This window comes from Pollachius pollachius (assembly GCF_949987615.1).
Source record: "Pollachius pollachius genome assembly, chromosome: 16".
Lineage (NCBI taxonomy): Eukaryota > Metazoa > Chordata > Actinopteri > Gadiformes > Gadidae > Pollachius > Pollachius pollachius.
In genome coordinates this window covers 10,940,261-10,955,795 of record NC_136949.1, presented here as the reverse complement: position 1 = coordinate 10,955,795, position 15,535 = coordinate 10,940,261, and the positions used below count along the sequence as shown (strand labels likewise).

The following is a 15,535-nucleotide window of genomic DNA, read 5'->3' as shown; positions in this document are numbered from 1 at the left end:
TCGAAAGGACATAAAGCGTTAAATTCGCCATGGTAAGTGTGGGTTAAGTGATGGATATGGATCAAAGATTAGTTTAGCTCAAAGATTTAGTTAACGCGTATTGCTTGGTTAGCCATGTCACCTTATGTTTTGGCATTATGTAAATGTAAAAAAAACAATAAAATAAAAATAAAAAATGTTAGTATTGAGTGTTATATGGTGAGCTTTATACTAAAGATTTCCGCAACAAAATGCCCCTGTTTGCCCCTATTTGAGCACCTAAAACATAGCGTTTACTTATGTTCAGTAATAACGGTTAATTTTCTTCCAAATGTATGGACGGACCCTTTCACACGTCAGATACAAGTTAATCATCAACATCCATTTCGATTGAATACACACTGCAAAATAGATAATATGTTTGTGTTTTGTTAGAATAAAAATTTCGAAGAAACAGTTAACAAATCAATTCCAATACTACAAGAAAAAAATATCCCATTTGTTGCAACCTTCACTTGTTGACGCCTTCATTTACGACTCACACCAATGACAGGTCGGCATATGTTCCAAATATGGTCTGACAGTTTCTTATTCCCGCCCTTCTTTGTCGATTCGACCAATGAAAACTCACGGAACCCATTCCCGGCTGCTGGGGTTACAAAATCCAGAACAACGGTGACAGTATTATCGATTAATACGCTACAAAGATTAATCCCTGAGATGAGGCACTAAGGGATTTTAATCATAGATGCAGACGTGATTTTATTTTAGAGAAACAGTTGACACGACAGGTGCCATATAGGCTGCCGGTGAACAGGAATGCGTTACGGGGCTCAATTTTCTGGACGGCGGCGATGGGAGTCGACGACCCCCGCAGGGTAGGAAAAGACCATGGAGTAAAGATTAGGAAGGTATAAGTTACAACGGCGTGAGGGAAGCGGACTTAACGACGGCTGTGTGCAACTTCGCCTGCTTCGAGTGCCTTTAAAATCGGACGTTTTTCAGTATTTCACCGTAGGTAGTCCGTGAGAAACGGGTAAACGGTGGGATTGTCCCAACAAAAGCAAATTTGCTGCATTGCCAGCAACATTGCTCGTATTAACCACCTGGTCCCTTGTGTAACTTGATAATGTGAATTGCGGGTTCTTACTTTTAATTGTAGCCTATTGATGTTATTGCCTAGGGAAATCGTTGATTTGGAGTATATCAACATGTACCAGGAATACAACGGACAAACAATGAGGATTTTTTAACCCCGCCGGCGGTCTACTACTGTCACTTGTGTTGCACTTGGGAGCGATGACCGGGCCGAACTCCCCCAGCCGGTCCGGCACGTCGCCGGTCAAGCTGAGCAGGCACGGTCGGTCCAAGAGCACCAGCTCCCACTGCCTCCTCCGCTACGGTACCGGCGGCGGGGAGCAGTCGTCCGCGTCCCCGGCAAGCAACAGCCCCCGGTCGCCAGGTGAGGAGGAGGAGAAGGACGGCGGGGTGCTCTTCTACGTGAACCGGACCGGGTTCCCTATCGAGACCCTCACCTGGGAGCGCATGTGGACGCACGTCGCTAACGTGCATCCCGAGGGCCAGGAGATGGTGGACAGGATTCGTAACGCTGCATACCCTCCAAAAGTAAGTGGACTGATTACTGGTAGATCCTACTATATCAAGTTAAGTGACAGGTGATGAATATCATGTTAAAAAGCATTTCCCCTGCTTAATAACGCACGGCAGACCAACAGCCCCAGCTACCTCTAAAGTGTTGAAAGTATGCGTGCATGATGCATCCAATAATTATTATTAAAATAGACAAAGCCTACTTAGACTACTTTTTACTCATATTAGCCTACTACCCCTTCAATGTCTACGTCCGATAAGACCGACTGTTACAGATGTATTTATAATGTTGGAAGCAGTCTATTTGTGATTTTACTTTTTTGTGAGAGTTGTTGGTTGTGGTGGTGGGGTGGGTGGGTTTGGAATAGGGTTGTTTGGTCCCGTGTTTTTTCATTGTTGACTGACAAGACAATAGCAGGATTGATGAGTATGTGTCAGCTCAAGTTTCATTCAGTTGGCCGAGTAAAGCTGCGTTTTTTGCAGAGGTGAGCTGGTGTGTGTGTGTGTGTGTGTGTGTGTGTGTGTGTGTGTGTGTGTGTGTGTGTGTGTGTGTGTGTGTGTGTGTGTGTGTGTGTGTGTGTGTGTGTGTGTGTGTGTGTGTGTGTGGATATGCACCAGAAGGAGATGGTGGTTTTACTGGGCAGCAACCACCAGTATAAGTCTGTGGTTGCAATGGGAAGCTCCCAGTGTCCACCAATATAAGACTGTGGTTAAACTGGGCAGCTCCCAGTGTCCACCAATAGTACCTACTTGGAAGTGGAGGGGGACAGGTTAGGAACACCACCAGTTATGAGCAGTTATGAATAGCATTGTTGACCGCCCCTCTCTCCTTTAGCCACGTTTGACAGTTCTTTCCAAATTAAAGCCATCTTTCTCTCTTTCCATAGAAACATAGAATGCCTCTGATGGCTAACAGTTTGTGAATGCTGCCTGGCCCAAATGCAGATATGTAACCTGATAACTGTGTGTGTGAGTGTTTGCGTGTGTGGTGTCAACGTTGCGCAGTTCCCGTGGCTACAGCAGGTGAAACACTGGCCAGGGTGTTAAGCTAACTTTAAAGGATTAGAAAGGTGCAGGTTAAGTTAGACAGGAGAATGGTAGAGAGAGAGAGAGAGAGAGAGAGAGAGAGAGAGAGAGAGAGAGAGAGAGAGAGAGAGAGAGAGTTTAACTGGCACCAATTAAGGTTAATATATATATATTACATTGATATAACACATGTGTATGTTCTTACTGATAATAAAATGACACATGTACGCAGCATGTATAATAATAATTGCAAAATAATGTTAAAGGGACATCACATTATGAATTGTTTAAGTATTGTAAGGGCTTAGATTTAGAGAAAGAGAAACCTGTGGTAGTCTGTGAAGGTTATGAAAAATGCATTAAGGCACCACTACACAAACCTCACAAACACACATATTGTGGCAAGTCCTGTGATTGGTTAATGTTGAGGTGGTTAAACAAACACTGGCCTCACGTGGCCCCCTCCCACCGTGCCTCGTTAGCGGTCTATAAAGGTTGGCACCGTCACCAATTAATCCCCCCTAATGGTGGATAATCTGTAGATAGCAACAGTTGCCTCGCGCGGGGGCCTCAACGGAGAACGGAGAACGGCGAACAAAGTGTGCGTGCGTGCGCTCACTCACACACTCACACACTCACACACTCACACACTCACACACTCACACACTCACACACTCACACACTCACACACACACACACACACACACACACACACACACACACAGAAGCAGAATGAGATCTGGTGGCATCTAGTTCGGCTAACCCTGTTGACCCTGGCTAAGACTAGCTGGGTGCCAGAGAATTATTTTTTACACCAGTCGCCTGCTAGCATAGTTCATTAGCATGCAATTGAGCCAGCCTGACATGTTAAACAGAATCAAGTATCTAAACATGCCAACATGTTAACTATGCTAACATCTTCTAGCTTCATAGAGAGAAGTCCGCTTCAGGACTATTTTTCAAAGACTGCGATAGGCCTCAGTGAATGCAATAGTATATTTGAATCACAGACTAGGATGCATGCAATAGGTAATCCAGCCATAGGATCCTAACCCTGGTGTTGGAGGGACTGGAGCTACAGGTTCTCTGGGTAGGCCGGATGATAAACCTTATGTTATCTGACCCATATCATTGTGATTGGTTAGGAGGATTTCTTCCTGAATCATTGACGATAGCGTGGGTGTTTGAATCTCTTAAGCTGTAGCGATGTCCCGGAGAGGTTTTCTGTGTGTTGGGGTGCAGGGAGAATCTCTTAAAGGCAATCTTCCTGTCTAAAAAAATCACTGAGGCCTTATATGACACCATATGCAGAATATCTAAACATGCTGAAAAAACATGCAAACAAGCTACACTGCCCAGCATGCTGAATGAGTTCTCTTACATTCTAGAACACAGGTGTGCACGAGGTGTCTGGGACCTTCTTTTCGTGTAGTGGTAATTTGTGGTGTGATTTGTTTCTTTCAATCAATAATATTGATTGTCTAATGAACAAGGTAATCAACAGGACTTATCTTGACCAATGGCTGGCTGAGAGTGACGGACACCTCCTTGTGTTAGAAAAATGAGCTGTCGAGACACAAGAACCATGAAGTCATACAAATAGTATGCCCTAGGATATCCTTTTAAGAGAAAGTAAGAAACATGATCTGTGTGTGTGTGTGTGTGTATGTGTATGTGTATGTGTATGTGTATGTGTGTGTGTGTGTGTGTGTGTGTGTGTGTGTGTGTTTGTGTGTGTGTGTGTGTGTGTGTCACTGTCAAGACATAAAAACAAGACTTGCGTTTATATATTTTCCAAAACACCAATCGAAACCGACAACAAATGAAAACTTGGGTTGTGTTTTGTCCAATATCCCCTGATTGGGGCTGTTAGCCTAGCTAACATGCTAGCATACACCCAACATGAGCTTGCTCACTCAAACCCAGTTAAAGATGGACTCCCGGAGACCCTCCAACCAGGAGATACCAGTAACTGTTGGAGCCCAGGGGGAGATATCACAAGCTGGGAATCAGGTTCCTGCTAAAGCCCCCGGCTCCCCACAGGTCTCACCGGGACAGCTGGTGACCAGAGAGAGAGAGGGGATATGAGAGGAACAGTGGAGGCTTCTCCAGTGAGGAGAGGGAGGAAGATCCTCCTTAACATTGTTGAGAATAAAAAATGTAGATCGTTCCTCCCTCAGCCTCCATTGACTCCCATTCATTTCCCCGAAAGTGTTGACGGCCGGTGAATTACATGGGGTTCAATGGGAGAGAGGAGGAAAGGCCTCCTCTGAGTGGGTGTGACTAGCTAAGGGATCTGGATCCCGCCTACGTCTATTCACAAATAGGCTGAAGCCCTGGTTGCGCTATGAACCAATAAGCAGGAGTCCTGTCTGTGGAGCAGCCTTGAGGGAGGGGTTATCACCTCAAGTCTATGCTACGAGAACCAACGAACCCGCTCGCTCGAATGCCTCGTTCGCACCGAGCGGTGCGCTACGGTTTGTTGCTGTACAGTGCGGTTCTGTTCGCTTATATTGACGTTTCCGTAGCACGCGGCCGGTCGGCGGAGCCCGCGGCCGGGCTGCGGAGCCTGCGGCCGTGCTGCCGCGGCCGAGCGGTGGAGCCCGCGAAGAGGGTTGACTTGATCTATAAATGAAGTCCCTCAATCTTAATTGGCTTAACACCATGACCAACATTCTGAAACATCCATTAACATCCACATTTGCCCCAAACAATGTTTACCCTATTTACATGGGCTTACAGCCCATGTAAATAGTTGTGAAATAATGTTCTTGTTGTTCGTTTTATTGTTTGTTACTCTGACCGTTCTGTTTGATATTGGGGAAAGGATGTTAGTGAATGATTCAGAGCATGATGCATTTTAAATGGCATCACTTTTGGTATTGTCTTTATTTTTCTTAAACAATTGTACCTGAAAATAAACATAGCCAAATTAAAACCAATAGCTTCAGTCATTGAGGGCAAAAATAGGCCCAATGATAGGCCCAGATTTTTTAATTTAGTTTTACAAATCAAGAGTAGGCCTGATGATTTGACTAATTGGCTTTGCATCGTTTCCTTCTGCCCTTGTAGTCCAATACATGCTGCCCACCAGCTTTCAAAGAACAATGCTGCCCCTTGTGGATTTGTATCAATTCACATAATTATCCCATCCTGCGATGTTGTAGTTCACCAAAACACCCTGAAACAACTTGAGTGTCACATACTTATGCCACAATAGGTCACTATCAGTGCAAGCAGGCCAATGGCAACCAAGCGCGCCGTCCTTCCTCCCTCACTTTAAAAACCACCAGCCGCCACTGGAGAGGAAGGGAGGTAGGAATGGAATTAGGCTGTAATAAAAAAGATTGAGAGATAATGGGATACCTACTTGAAGGAGGACAGGAAGGTTGGACTTTTGATGTGAAAATATGTCCATGTCTATTACCAAGTCCATTAATTATTTAAAGAGTCCGTCCCACTGCAGATCTCTATCAACGTGTGTGCCTGTTTCTGATTGGCTAGTCATCTCATGATTTGGCCATAAGGAGGAAGAAAACATTTAGACAGATAGTGTTTACAAGCGGACGTTGGCCGAGCTGTGGGCCAGGTTGGCAGATGTGTAAGGGCTTGTACATCCAAATGCATCATGGGATTTTTTGTTTCTTATTTTCTGCCATATTCCTATGCTAGAGAGAGAGAGAGAGAGAGAGAGAGAGAGAGAGAGAGAGAGAGAGAGAGAGAGAGAGAGAGAGAGAGAGAGAGAGAGAGAGAGAGACACAGAGACTAGTGTAACTAGTGTGCCAAATCCTTTGACCTCTGTTCACCTTTGTTCATCTGCACCTCCGAAGATAGAGGGAGTAATGAGATAGAAAGAAAGAGAATAGACTAAAGATTAAAGACATCAGGATCTCTCCCCTGCCTGACCCATCAGAAATCAGGTGTGTGTGGTGTCTCTGTGTGTGGGCGTGTGTGTATGCATGTGTGTACATGCTTGTGTTTGTGGTTTTCCTCTTTGTGTGTGTGTGTGTCTGTGCATGTGTGTGTTTGCATCAGTGGATGTATCTGTTGAACAACTGAATCAGGTCTCCAACTCAAACCTACATCTCTCTGGAGACGGCTAAGATCACTTTGAAGATTCCTCATTTACTACACATAGCTTACACAGACATGTGACTGTCTGCTACACATGAGCCTCTGTTAACACCAAAACTACCGGCTCTTTATATTCCTATATGAATACATTGATACAGATCAATTACATTATTATGTTAATCCCAGATCCCTATTCAAACCAAGCCGGTGTGAATACTAATCCAGGCATTGAGACAAATGGAAACCTGTCACACACTCAATATACATATTCACGCACATTTAAGCACATTCACACTCACAAGTGAATTTTTATACACTTTTATATCACTGGAAAATACACGAACAAATATACCGAAAGTGTGGTCAACTCACTACACACACACACAGGCATGTGATCTATCAGTGGTATAATCATTGTGTGTGAAGTCCCTCTGGTCAACAGACAGGAATTGTCGGTTGGTGAATGGGCCTGAGTCACTTGTTGTTTTTCTTGCCCAAAACTTCCCAAGGTTAGGAAACATTTTATGACACCACTGATTTCCTCTCTAACCCGTCTATGACTAGTCAACTTTTCACTGGAACTTTTTAATGATTATTTTTAGATGTTCGGAAAAAAAAGTTGTATAGTTGAAGCCAAAATACAGCGTAAAGATCCGATCCGTTACTTCTACATAACCTCATGCCAGCCCATGAAAAAATCCCACGTCTTAAAACCTCAGGTCAGGGAAAAGCTCAAGTCAGCGTTTTAGCATTTTTTAATTGATAGTGCTGTTTAGTGGATGTGTTTTGTTTGTTAGAACAGCAGTTTGAACTACATTTGTGCTTGAGTGATGGCAGATACAGTTTCAAGGTGCAGTTTTACAGATCCGATAATCCTGGGATCCCTTCCCCCTTGACAGAACAGGAGTCGGTACTCTCAGCCGCAGTGCATCATGGGATATTGCGAGAGATGGCGACCACTAGGCATCGCCACCAACCACTGAGTTAAAAGCAAAAACATGTTCAAACCCTGACTCTCAACTCACCATCTGTTCTTATCCTCTCCCTCTCCTTTCCCTCTTTGCATTCTCTCTCTCTCTCTCTCTCTCTCTCTCTCTCTCTCTCTCTCTCTCTCTCTCTCTCTCTCTCTCTCTCTCTCTCTCTCTCTCTCTCTCTCTCTCTCTCTCTCTCTCTCTCTCTCTAGCATACTGTGCCCTCTCTACCAAACTTCAGGCCGTCTATGTCCGGCCCAGACTGGCTGCACTCCGTCCAGAATTACATGAAGACCCTGCAGTATCCTTTTCACATGCACGTACACACACATACGCACGCATGCATGCACACACGCACAATCACACATGCATAAACCCATTCAGACATGCACAGACACAAATGCCGAAAGATTTGGATGTACAAACATACATGCACACACACACATATGCATTCACAAATACTTACATACACACACACACACACACACACACACACACACACACACACACACACACACACACACACACACTCAATTTATGGTTATGAGACGAAAGTTGAAGGGAAGTCTTTGTCAAAGGGAATGTAAAGTGTTACACACACACATTGTTCTTATCATGGGGAGGGAAGCTGTCAGTTGAAGTTAATACTTGTCTGACTCTAACAGTAGGGGAAGCCACTGCAAACCCGGAGAGGGTTATGGTCAGAGGTTATTGCGGTCTGGCCTGAGAAAAGGGACACGGTTGTCAACGTCGAATTATCAAAAAAATGCCTGTATTGTCTGCCTGACTGAAGTGATGCACAGGAAAGATACAGACAGACAATAGATTGATGGATGCACAAATTGAGACACAGACTGACGTGGCAAACACACAACAGCCACTTACAGCCTGCATAGATACAGGCAGATAGATGAATGCTATAAGCTAATCTGATGATCTATCCATATGATATTGGCTGAACTTGTCCCTAACAGCCTGCGTAGATACAACCACACGGGAACCCAGTTCTTTGAGATCAAGAAGAGTCGACCGCTCTGTGGGTAAGTGGAACCGAAACACACATTAACCACACACCGCACGCCCCTAACACAGTCAGCCAGGACACAGAGTGGTCCACTTATGTATTAGTCATACCGATGGTTACTGTGTGGGGTAAACAGGAGTGGGGTGGTCTGAAAGGGTGCGTTTGCTGTTTTTTTGCCAAGGTGGGAAGTTATTATGGGTAGTAATACAACACTAGAGAGACTACTTATAGATAGACACTTATTTCTGATGGGAAGGGACAACTTGTGTATCAATAATATAACTTGTGTATCAATAACACTTAAGTTTATCAATTTATTACATTTTCTAGATTTTTTTTGTTAATAGTGGAACTCTTAGGTCGTTTTCTACCATGTCTTTCGCTCGTTCTCTCTCTTGCTCTCTCTCTCTCTCTCTCTAACTTTCTCTTTCTTTCTCTCTACCTCACACTATCTCTCTCTCTCTCTACCTCTACCCATCTTTCCCTTGCAGGTTGATGGAGACAGCGAGGGAGATGATCAGAGAGTCTCTGCCAATCAAATGCCTGGAAGCCGTCATCCTGGGCATGTATCCTTTACCAGCAACCTGAATATATTTAAAAATATAGTTTATATTATCATCCCCCTGCCCATGGATACACCCCTGGTCTTGGCACTTGGCCATACTCACTCACACACACACACACACACACACACACACACACACACACACACACACACACGCACACACACTTTCTCTCTCTCTCTCACAACAACAAACACCCACAGTGTATGCCTGCACACACACGGATGTATACACACTCTGTCTCTCTCGCTCTCTCTCTCTCTCTCTCTCTCTATCTCTCTGTCCATCAATCTCTCTCTCTCTTTCCATCTCCCTCTTTCTCTATCTCCCTCTCTCTGCCTTACTCTCTCTATCTCTCTGTCCATCAATCTCTCTCTCTTTCCATCTCCCTCTTTCTCTATCTCTCTCTCTCTGCCTTGCTCTCTCTATCTCTCTGTCCATCAATCTCTCTCTCTTTCCATCTCCCTCTTTCTCTATCTCTCTCTCTCTGCCTTGCTCTCTATCTCTCTGTCCATCAATCTCTCTCTCTTTCCATCTCCCTCTTTCTCTATCTCCCTCTCTGTCTCTGTCCATCGCCCTCGATCCCTCGTCCTCTCTCTGACTCTCTATCTGTCTCTCTCTCTGTCTCTGTCCATCGCCCTCGATCCCTCGTCCTCTCTCTGACTCTCTATCTGTCTCTCCCTCTAGTTTGGAGGCCAGAAGGCTAGTTTGTGATCTGCGGGTGAAATCAATGAGACATTTTGCTCAAATGGTTCTTCTCCAGCTCCGACAGAATCTCGTTGCTTAGCAACAAGCCCACTCCAAACTTAACCCCCCGCACCCCGCCCCACCCTTTAGGGCTTGATTTCAATCTCTGAGGCTGATGGTCGTTGTAACATGAGTATAGTTCTAATATTTAATTTCTCCTTAGTCCTAAAATACCATCAACACCACACGTAGTTTATTTGTTATTTTGTTTGTGGTTCTCTCTACTGCTATGGTGTCAGAAATATTATCAGTAAATGGTGTTGGAGGTATTGGATATCACAATATATTGAGACAATTTGCAAGATCATTTTTTATATATTTACTGTTGTAAAGCTATTGTGGCAACTCATCATTTCCATACTTAATATTGTCGTCCCCAGATAAAAGTTAGGTGGTTCTATTATTATGTATTTTATTTAAAGTTGTGTTTAGATGAGATTTAGTTTTTCTGCCTTTACACTTAATGTGTGAATGTACACCTCACCTGATAAAGGCGTGGATCTTTGCGCAATAATTTTTTTTTTAAAGAGCATGATTTTTGGATTAATTTACTTGAAAGAGAGAGGGGGACCTGTATAAAGAAAAGAAAAAAAGCGAGAATCTGGTGTGGAGAAATAATGTTAAATAATGATAAACATTAAATCAACAAAGCTGGCTAGCCTGGAGCAGCCTTTCAATCATTAAACCTTCAGGATTCACTCATTCATTCCCGCTTCCTGCCCCTCTGAGAGGGTAACAGAAATCAAAGGCTATTTAATTATCACCCGACCGGAGATTGTTTGCGATGGTCAATGACTGAGAGAAGGAACAGCTTCTGTACGTCGAGTAGATCCCGGTTGAATGCCTGTGTCTTTGCTTCTGTCTGTGTGTGTGCCAGTGAGCACAGGAAGTCTCACCTTTTCCCAGCTGCCCAGGATCTGGCTGACTGAAAAAGATGATCAGCCAGGCCCCAGCGAGAATTGAACTCGCGACCCCTGGTTTACAAGACCAGTGCTCTAACCACTGAGCTATAGGGCCCTTGCTTGTAATGGAGGTGGAGATACTCTTCTTTAAATATCCCAAACACTCAGTGGGGGACCACACCCTGACTGAATACATACCAGTGAGTCACCAGCTTCACACCTCAGTATAACATGGCTCTAAACCACATAGTAAACACTGATGGAATTTTTGAATAATTAAAATTGCATAATAATTATAACCACATCTTCTCCCGGCTCAGGCTGTGAGAGTGAGGCTGTTTTTTTCCCACTTCCACCCCCCCACCACTTGCCACCGTACGTCTGAAGATATATTACCGCCTGAGGAGAATTCACGGTGCATAGCGACACATTCTGCGTTAGCGTTGCAGCCTTCTCACACTGGCTGTCTCGTGTCAGATGCTCGTTTGGTTCAGTGTAAGAAACCCCTTGACACCCAGAGACAGTTAATTAAAACAAGTAAAAAAAGGGAATGATTAAGAGATAACATGCATTTCACCGAACCACAAAGAGAAGGAGTACAACTCGATATCCATTTATTCCTTTCTTGGCATAGCATTGTTTATCACTTATAGTTAATATTTCATAGTTCTATTTATAGTTTTTAGATGGACAGGAATGACTAGGGAATCGATCAAGGTCATTAGAATCGTGTGTGTGTGGTGTTTGATTGTGTGTGTGTGCGTGCGTCTGTGTGTGTTTGGTTCTGTGTGTCAGCCTGGTACACTGCCTCCAAGAGCTGTGTGATGTCGCTCGGATGCGGTTGCCGCGGGTTATCGAGCGGTCACAGCTCATCTCCATCTGAGTCAGTATGTAGGGCGGGGGATGCTCGGCCAAGGTGGGCTTCCCAGAGTGGGGAGGAACCAGGGCAGCACACACCGGTTGTCATGGCAATGGAAAACTGGAGGGGACACAGAAATCCAGTAGAGCAAAGAAGTTTTGGCAGTCGCTGTTAGATATGAAGGAATGTGTGTGTGTGTGTGTGTGTGTGTGTGTGTGTGTGTGTGTGTGTGTGTGTGTGAGGCTGAGAAGTAGGGGAGATATGATTGGCTTAGACTGCATGTCTATCAGAGACATCCCTTTTTCTATTTTGTGTTGTTTTGGTCCTTTCTTGTTTTCAGGGAAACAGGACATATGCATGCATCATTCTATCACTGATTAAATAAGCAAGTTCTTCAGAAGGATAAATACAAGACCATACCATCGTTTGAGGGTTAGTCTGTGGTTAGTGTGGTGGCTAGTCTGGGCTCAGTGGGGGCTCTACCGTTAAACATAATGACCATTTACATTGCTTTACTGGAGCTGTCAGCACTGCTTTTTAAAAGCAGTGTTACCTTACAGCACTGTCAGCAAACACATGGATTATAACAACCACTGGCACGATCGCACTTGTTCATGCACACACACAAATCGGTGCATGCACACACAGAAATTCTCAGAGTACAAACACTATGAGTTTTAGTGCTGATGATGAGGATGACGCAAGCACGTTAACAGATAGTTACCAGTTTGAAGTTCCAGAATAACTTCAGTAGAGCTGTACAACAGTACAACTCTTACTGGTGTAATTCTCTTTATGAAGCAACGTAATGATAACACTGGTTGAAGACTGGGGTTTTCCTGGGTAGCTCCAAACATCCACCAGTAGAAGACTGGGATGGTACTGGGCGGTAAAGCGGTTGCACAAAGACACACTATTTCTACAGAAGCAAAATCCATTGATTTCACTGCAGGCCCTGCTGTTTAAGTGCAGGCCTGTTAAGTGTAAGATTCAGCAACACTGTAATTAGACTTGTGATGGCTAAGGCTACTTCCTGTTGTGGTCCTCCAAATTTAGCTCAGTACTCTGCCATGTACCATACTGAGAGAGAGAGAGCGAGAGAGAGAGAGAGACCAAAATGAGGTAGGGGAGAAAGAGAAAAGGAAGGAAAGAAAAAAAAAAGAAAGAAGGGAAGACCGAAAGAAAAGAATGAAGGGACAGAAGAAATAAAAGGTCTGGCCATTACCGCGTTTTAAACGGATCAGTTAAATAAGGGAATGTGTTTTAAGTGTTAGAAAATAGAAAGAGACAGACAAACAGAGATACGGAGAGGGAATCAGGCTGACCAAAGTGAAAACATATTCTCGGATTAAATGAACCATGCTCTATGACCATGAAGGCTATCATAGGACCTCATGGTACTTTTGACTCTGATAACTAGGATGTGTGAAGGAAATTGTGCAGGCTCTGAACAAAATGTTTTTTATATATATGTATTTATATATATTATTGATTTAATTATTGCATAAAACAAAAAGTTAGGAATAGAAGTTAAGAGAAGCCAGGATGGACGTTATGATTAGGTTCCTATATTTATTGAGAGCAGCGGATGAAAGCAGTCACAGTGACACACTGATGCTTGGCCTTTGCATTAATCTCTGACAGTTGACTAGAGGTCAGAGGTCGTAGCAGTTGCGAGAAGCTCTTTCTCTTTCCATCTCTTTCTCTCTCTCTCACTTCCTCTCTCATCCCAATTCTAACCACAGCTCCGCACCAACATCCTTGGCTGGAGAAATTAAAGCCTAGCTCAACATATTGCTCTACTGAGAAGATATATCTTGTGTATCTTTTCCTTTTTCCATACTTTCCAAACTAAAATATCAGTTGGAAATGTGCTTGGTTCAGCATATCGTCCACTGGAGTTGGTTCAACGTTTTACAGTGGAAAGATCTTCACAACTACACAGTACATATAATTAACCGTCAAAACGGGTTACAATTTATGTAGATGGCAGTTTTAAAGTGTGTCTGTTTGTGTGTGTGTGTGTGTGTGTGTGTGTGTGTGTGTGTGTGTGTGTGTGTGTGTGTGTGTGTGTGTGTGTGTGTGTAAACAGGGTTCTAAGTGTGACTGTGACATGTCATTGTGAGGAATGTGCGTTTCATGCTACACACACACAGAAAACCTTTGTCTAGCTGTTCTGGATGTTTACTTTTGTTATTGTTGTGGTTTTATGCGGTTTGGGTCCCTGAATGGGAAATGATTCAACCTCTTTTACACAAAGAGAGTGTGAGAAGGACATTTGAATGGGATTAGAGCAGGTAACATCAGACATTTATTCAGATGAGATTTTGTTTTGGAATGGCAGGCTTATGGCTTCTATTATTGGCAATTAGCCAATATTCAAACTGAGCAGAGAGACTCAGGCTCTGCCCCCGCTGGTGAAAATGTTTCTCTGTTGTATGGTGCTGGAAGGTCGTGTTAGACGTGTAGTGTTTCTAACGCCAGGTTAGATGGAGAGTCTGTCAGTTAAGTTTTGGCAGTTTGTGCTGAGGATTGTTTTGAGGTCAGAATGCAGACGATGAGTCACTGATAGAAAAGAAGACCAAAGTCACAGATGGACAGACGGACTCTGGGATAGACAGGGACAGACTGACAGACAGACAGCTGGATAGACAGAGACAGAATGTAAAACAGATGCTAGTTTGTCAGTGAATGAGAAAGTTGTGGGTGGATTTAAGGGAATGATTGTAATTGTATTTGATGGGGACTTTGTATTTGTAGGGGTTTGTGAGATTGAAATGTAAAAATAGAAGGATGGTTTCCATGAAACGTAGCAAGTTAGCTAGCCCGGGTTAAGACTGAGATCCACAAATATATATATATATATATTAATTACACTATTTCAGAAACCCTGAATAAAATGTTGATCCATTGAGGACAAGGATAAACGGATAAAGTAGGTTCTCTATTGCGTATCAAGATTTGCATTTGGATTTAAAACAGACCAGATGGTTTGCTGAAAAAGAGATGCAGAAAGCCCAAGCCAAATCTCAGTTTTTGCGTGTGTGTGTGTGTGTGTGTGTGTGTGTGTGTGTGTGTGTGTGTGTGTGTGTGTGTGTGTGTGTTTACCCAGGCGGGAATACAGGCTACATATGTTATTATGGGCAAAAACATATAGTGTGCTGGCCTGAAGAGGTCTGCCACTAGTCTACCACAACACACAGAGCCACCATCTGCTGGTAATACTATCTACAGTACACATTAACGTTTCCGCAAACGCACGCACACATACACGCATACAGACACACACTCATACAGAGACATACGCACACATACATTTAGTTCAGCTTGTCAAAGTTTTGCTGGTCTTTGAATGTGACCAGACAGATCCTTGTCTCTCTCCCCACCCCTCCCTCTCTCCCCCATTTCAATCCATCCCTCCTTCCCTTCCTCCCATTTCTCTAATTATATAAGATAGAAAAGCATCAGATACATGTTTTCATACACATAACAAGTATATATTTATACACATACACACTAACTGTATCCGTCTCATCGCTCTTTGGCAGTACCCTGTCCGCATGTCGAGTGTCAATTTCTGCCGACGTAGATTGTTCTCGGCTATACTGATCCAGAAGATCCCAATGTGACACTTTGATAGCTTTGGCTATGGAATGCGTCCCAAACCAAAGTGCTCCTGTCCCAGCATCACCCTGCCAGAGGACAGAACCTATTGGAATGCAGCCCGTCTGCTCCTAGCTACTGGGATTCGACAAGATCGACCACATTCCACCAAGGCT

General features: G+C 43.8%; 1 protein-coding gene across 1 annotated transcript in view; it reads left to right on the top strand.

The window, feature by feature from the left end:
* The first annotated feature begins 1,206 nt into the window (after nt 1–1,206).
* Nucleotides 1,207–15,535, top strand: part of vash2 (vasohibin 2) — a 20,657-nt gene continuing 6,328 nt past the window's right edge. The window contains exons 1-4 of the mRNA XM_079753123.1: nt 1,207–1,605; nt 7,874–7,962; nt 8,645–8,701; nt 9,177–9,251. Of these exons, the coding sequence (XP_079609249.1) occupies nt 1,279–1,605; nt 7,874–7,962; nt 8,645–8,701; nt 9,177–9,251 (548 nt within the window). The 5' untranslated portion in view covers nt 1,207–1,278. The remainder of the gene's footprint in view (nt 1,606–7,873; nt 7,963–8,644; nt 8,702–9,176; nt 9,252–15,535) is intronic.